Genomic DNA, 6,000 nt, shown 5'->3' on the forward strand with positions numbered 1-6,000 from the left:
ACTTGGTTGACATGTGGTTTCAACAAGATGGCGCTACATGCCACACAGCTCGCGATTCTATGGCCATTTTGAGGGAAAACTTCGGAGAACAATTCATCTCAAGGATTGGACCGGTAAGTTGGCCACCAAGATCATGCGATTTGACGCCTTTAGACTATTTTTTGTGGGGCTACGTCAAGTCTAAAGTCTACACAAATAAGCCAGCAACTATTCCAGCTTTGGAAGACAACATTTCCGAAGAAATTCGGGCTATTCCGGCCGAAATGCTCGAAAAAGTTACCCAAAATTGGACTTTCCGAATGGACCACCTAAGACGCAGCCGCGGTCAACATTTAAATGAAATTATCTTCAAAAAGTAAATGTCATGGACCAATCTAACGTTTCAAATAAAGAATCGATGAGATTTTGCAAATTTTATGCGTTTTTTTTTTTAAAAAGTTCTCAAGCTCTTAAAAAATCACCGTTTATAAACTACATATAAAGCTCATAGGCTTATTTCATACTACACGGTTTTGACCGTACGGTAAAAAACGACGGCATAAACCGGATCAATGGTTAATTACACATTATACGTATGATGTGAAAACATGCATTTCGTCACGTACGCCACTAAGCTTATAGCGCCGCCGCCGTCCAGCTGCCGTATACTGTAGTGGCAGTAGACGGTTGCTAAACGTGAAAGCGTATATTCTCTTTTTCGGTACGGTAACAACCATGTGGTGTGAAACGAGCCATACTGTTTAGTTGTAAAGGGTAGATGTTGAAATGGAATAAAACAAGCTTTGTGTGAGGTTATAACAAAATTATTTTTTTATTTGAAAGGGGGAAGGATCTCATTAAGAGTGGAATATGAGACATCATTCAAATGCCCGCCTCGGCTTCTGACGGTGGCACGGATCCGAATGGTCTAATTTTCAATGACTTCCGCATAGATTTGAGCGATGGCCTGTGTTATGTTCACCTTCAGGGCATCGATCGATTGTGGTTTTTATTTGCATAGACCTGCGACTTCAAGAAACCCCACAGGAAAAAGTCTAGCAGAGTCACACTAACAAGTAACTAGTTTCTCTCTTAGATGAATTACCATGCTCAAATTTTTCGTTAAGTTAACTGCAAGGTATTTGAATTCCGTGACAACGTCCATGACCTTTCCATTATAGAACCATTTTTCTTTCACTGAATTGCGGCCTCCTCCTCATTTAAAAATCAAATTTTTGGATTTATTAAGATTCACCATCAAACTCCAAAGCTGACAATACTGAAACAGGCGGTTTAATATTCAGGTGATGCTGCCAAAGGAATATTGTCGTCCGCAAACAGCAATGCTTTTATTATTTCTCCGGCGAAGTCTATGCAACCTGGTAAGAGGTCTGTAAGATCTTCAATAAACAAGGCGAACAGACTCGAACTCAATGTACAGCCTTGTATGACTGCCGATTGTGTTTTAAACGCTCTCCACAACGAGTAAGCAGGCTGAAAATGGTAGTAATAACTTAGATTGCCAGAAATTGCATCAGAACAATATACACCAAAATAAGCCATTGTTTTAAAAGATCAAATTTTTCTGGCATACTTTCTCATTTTCTGGCTTTTTGCATCTAGTATATTTTTGTAATTTTCTTCGCAAAATAGGAAATTATATTAGAAAAAAAATTTAAGTTTCAACAAAACTTGTAACATTTTTGCATGAAATGTACCCACAAACCCTCTAAACTATTTTGTGTTAATTTTTTGAATATGGCATATTTAAGAAACTGTTGATTTTCGATAAAAAATACTGACCCATTTTTGAGATATTGAATTAAAAAAAAAAAAAAAACAAAATGTAATATTTTATTTTTTAAATTATTTTTAAAGTAAAATTTAACATTTTTGATCTTCAAATATTTTTAAGATTTATTAGTTCTTGAGAAAACTTAAAAACAAAAAAAGAGGCTGGGATGCGATCCACACTGATTGATAACTTCCCATCCCGCCTGTCGATTTGTCATCTAAAGAAATAGTTTAGTTTGTAAATCTATCGAACACAATATTTTCTGTGCAATAAAAAAAGTTTGAAGGCAATATTTTTAATTTTTGAAAAGCTATTTGAGTCGAAAGTAAATTTTTATCAAGTTTTAGTATTGTTTTTTTGTTAGGTTTTTATTTTTTGTAACAATTTGTAAGTCTTGTTGACTCTTTTAAAATCAAAATATTTTCTAGCATCTACGAGAAGCAGACTGATAGCGATAGTAATAATAGACTCCCGAAAATTTAATTCGAAAAAACTACTTCCAAAAAAGCCTAAAAATTCTTCATATCAAGTCCTCTCTCATTTTCTGGACTTTTTGAATTTTTGCAGCGCTCTTCGCATTAATAAAAATGGAAACAAGAAAAATATATGTACAAAATAATCCCTAATGAATTATTTGCATTCACTTTTTAAATCAAAACATTTGAAAATTAATCTCTTAAAATGTTTTCAAATAAAGATGTATCATCAACAATTCAATACTTAACTCCAACTTTGACTATGAATAAAAAAGACAAAAATCAATAATTCTTTTTATGGCTATATTTTCAAGCCTACAAGAAATCACCTTTATTTTTTGTGTCTCTCTTTGTATTATATTACCTTATATGCATAATATTCTATCTACTCCTGAAAAACATGATACAAATCGATTCAAGTTTGCTCAATGACCTGTGCTTTGTTCAAGGGAATGCCTTAATTTAATTTTTTATCCTTTCAATCGAATAACTCTATTTATTTGTGCAAATGCATACAACAAAATAGGAACGCTGCAATAGCAATTCAATTCCCTTCCCTTCCCAGCCCAAGGCTAATGATATACAAGATAGTTATAGAAACTTTCTAACCCAGCAACCCCTTTAGTTGAGAAGCATATCCTTCCTTCTGCATGAATAAAACATTTTTAGAAGCTACTATATATTATGATGTGTAAATATTTGCAAAAACAATGTCTCGAGATGACAGAGTTTGTGTTTTGTTGTTTGTTTGACACCAATTATTCAAATTTCATTTTAATTCTATTTTAGTTATCTTTTCTCAAACGACTCCTGCCAATTGTGAAAACATTGGGAGCAACTGGCCTTCTCATTGAATATGAAGATATGTTTCCCTATACTGGTTCTCTGCAGCCCTTGGCCGCCCTAAATGCATACAAAGCTGATGAACTCAAGGTAAGTGGCATGTGATATAGTTCAAACAAAGTTTTATATATTTTTTGTATTACTGCAGGATTTTTTGGAATCAGTTGCGATGCATGGTTTAACAGCGATGCCGCTAGTTCAAACCTTCGGGCATATGGAATTTGCTCTCAAGCTACAGGGATTCGAACATATGCGGGAAATTCCTGAATCGCCTCAATCCATTTGTCCCAGCCAAAAAGTATCAATGTCCTTCCTTCAAGATATGTTGACACAAGTGATTGAGTTTCATATGAATGTTGTTGGAGACAGTAATTTGCATGGGAACAACAACCAGTCTCATCAGCCCGAACAGCATCAACGGGAACGTCCGCAGGCATCACATCATCATCAACATCAAACTCAGCCACTGAGATTCAGTCACATTCATATCGGGTGTGATGAAGTCGCCCGCATGGGTGAGTGTGATAAATGTCGACAACATTCTCGCAACGAACTCTTCCTATCGCATGTGACAGCTGTTTCAAGCTTTGTGCGAGCGAAATGGCCACAACTGAAAGTTGTTATCTGGGACGATATGCTCCGTGATATGACTTTAAGTGAAATGCAACATTCACATATCGGAAAATATGTAGAGCCGATGATTTGGGTCTATGCCAGTGATGTTTATAGATTTATACAACCTCAGTTATGGGATATGTACTCGAAAGTTTTCCCAACTGCATGGGGAGCATCGGCTTTTAAAGGTGCATTTGGCGAAAGTCTTATGATACCTTTTTTACAAAGGCATTTGGACAATAATATGCGATGGCTTGCTGTCATTGCCAGAGAGGGTGGGAGGTAATTTTATTTTGTTTTTGCTTTTGTTTGAAAGCATATTTAGTTAACGCTTTGGTTTTAAGGTTTTCCAAAGGATTTAAGGGACTGGCATTGACTGGTTGGCAACGTTATGATCATTTTGCAACATTATGTGAGCTCTTACCAATTGGTATTCCCAGTTTGATAATATCCCTGGCAACAGTATCTAAAGGTTACTTTGAAGTTGATCCGAAAGAAAATGATATTCTAAAGGTGCTAGAGTGTGCATTTCATGCAGATAGTCGGTGAGTAATGAAAACCGAATGATATCAATCAAAAGTTTTAGAAATTCCATATCGAGGTGTTTACTATTTCTCGAAAAGATCTTAATAAATGTTTTTGTTTTTTTTTTTAGTCGTTCTGGACATCCATGGATTGAACTACAGAGCCAATCTCATTTTTGTAAGCTTTTCACTACATGCACGTATCCGGGAAGTCCTACATACAAATTTGCGTTACGCCTCTACGACAAACAAATCGAAGTTCAAAACTATTTAGTTCATGTTCAAGAAAAAAGTGCTTGGATGTCTGACTATAATGTTCGGCACAATTTCAGTTCTCCATTGCGTGTTCATGAGCTTACAGCAAACACTCCCTCGTTTATTGACGATTTAACAACAATGGCTAAAGAAGCACACAGCGTTATGGCTGATGTCTTTGATGAAGTAATTTATTTATTTTACTTCTAAAAAAAAAAAAACTAAGTTAAAAAGTTAACATTTTCTTATTTCTTTTCGTTGCAGCACACAATAGCAGAATTTATTGAGCAAAATATTTACCCGCAAATTGTTTCTCTTCGAAAACATATTGAAAAAGCTCACAGTCTATTACAGCGTCAAGTGTGGCCAAGAAGACCACTGCCGTATACTAGAGAACTCGTCCAATTTGATCTCATTCCCAATAATAAACAACAGCAAAATAAATAATTTGTTATATTATATTTTTTTTAAATCGTTACAACTTACAACTTTATGAATCTTAACAAATCTTCTTCTCTTAACATTTTTCACATCATAACACAGTTACAGTTACACACAAACACAAATTAAATAAGCCTAATGTATAAAATATCTAATTAACAAAATATTATCTAAGTTTAAATTAAAATTGATTTTTTTTAAATTGTTAATAAAAATAAATAAATGCAATGATAAAAAATAGTAATGTTAATTTTTTAAAGCTTTGTAATTACAATAAAATTAAGAATACATACAAATGTGTTGTTTTGTTTTATTATTTATTAGTAGATTTAATTCATATTTGATGAGGCTGTCGATTGAGGCCTAAGCCCCTAAGAGCATTACTACTAGAGCGAACTTAAGTTAGTGAGACTCATAAACTCACATATAGCATGTTAATTACATTTTTCAACTAGTTAAAGCATTTTTATTTATACAGGTTTTAACCAAAGTGAAATCAAATTGTCTTCCATTTTTATAAACACTTGATGCAAGTGTGCTCCAATTTTTTCAATTGTATTATAATCGGGACTACAATCCAATAGTGCGATGTTTTTCTGACGAAACTATTCCTTGGACTTTTTATAGTCCAGGAGCCGGGGGTCAAAATACCTACCTCATCGAGTCAATGGAAAATTTGGTCACTAACGAAGGTAAACGACACGAAGATTACAAAACCGCTGGTCGGGCAGACTTTTTTCGGGCCTTTTGGCCGCAAAATAGCCACTTCCGGTTTTATTTTTTGGTGTTGGGTTATACCATCAGGTCAATGGAAAATTAAAATAGTTGGTAGAGAACTGGTGGTAGATTTAAAATCATTTGGTCGGACAGACACATTTCGGGACCAACCCTTTGTCCGACCATTTCAAAAAACGGTATTTTTGGTTTTGACCTTCCTCATCGGGTCAATGGACAAATGCGGTATAAAATGAAAGCCTGGACTGTTTACTTCAAGAATCTCCTGGTCGGACAAACTTTTCATGGGCCAAACATACGTCCGACCGCTTTTTCCCCAAAAAAATGCTTTTATTTT

General features: G+C 34.8%; 1 protein-coding gene across 2 annotated transcripts in view; it reads left to right on the forward strand.

Moving 5' to 3' along the window:
• The window catches only part of LOC129954038 (hexosaminidase D), a 115,610-nt gene extending 110,441 nt beyond the window's left edge, over positions 1–5,169 (forward strand). Inside the window, exons 5-9 of one of the 2 annotated variants that reach the window (XM_056067668.1) lie at positions 3,040–3,183; positions 3,242–3,990; positions 4,053–4,253; positions 4,364–4,673; positions 4,752–5,167. In XM_056067668.1, coding sequence (XP_055923643.1) covers positions 3,040–3,183; positions 3,242–3,990; positions 4,053–4,253; positions 4,364–4,673; positions 4,752–4,934 — 1,587 coding nt within the window. In that variant the 3' untranslated portion in view covers positions 4,935–5,167. Of the gene's footprint in view, positions 1–3,039; positions 3,184–3,241; positions 3,991–4,052; positions 4,254–4,363; positions 4,674–4,751 lie in introns of both variants that reach the window. The other variant, XM_056067669.1, reaches the window with a different exon arrangement.
• The last annotated feature ends 831 nt before the right edge of the window (positions 5,170–6,000 follow it).

This window comes from Eupeodes corollae, chromosome 1 (assembly GCF_945859685.1).
Source record: "Eupeodes corollae chromosome 1, idEupCoro1.1, whole genome shotgun sequence".
Lineage (NCBI taxonomy): Eukaryota > Metazoa > Arthropoda > Insecta > Diptera > Syrphidae > Eupeodes > Eupeodes corollae.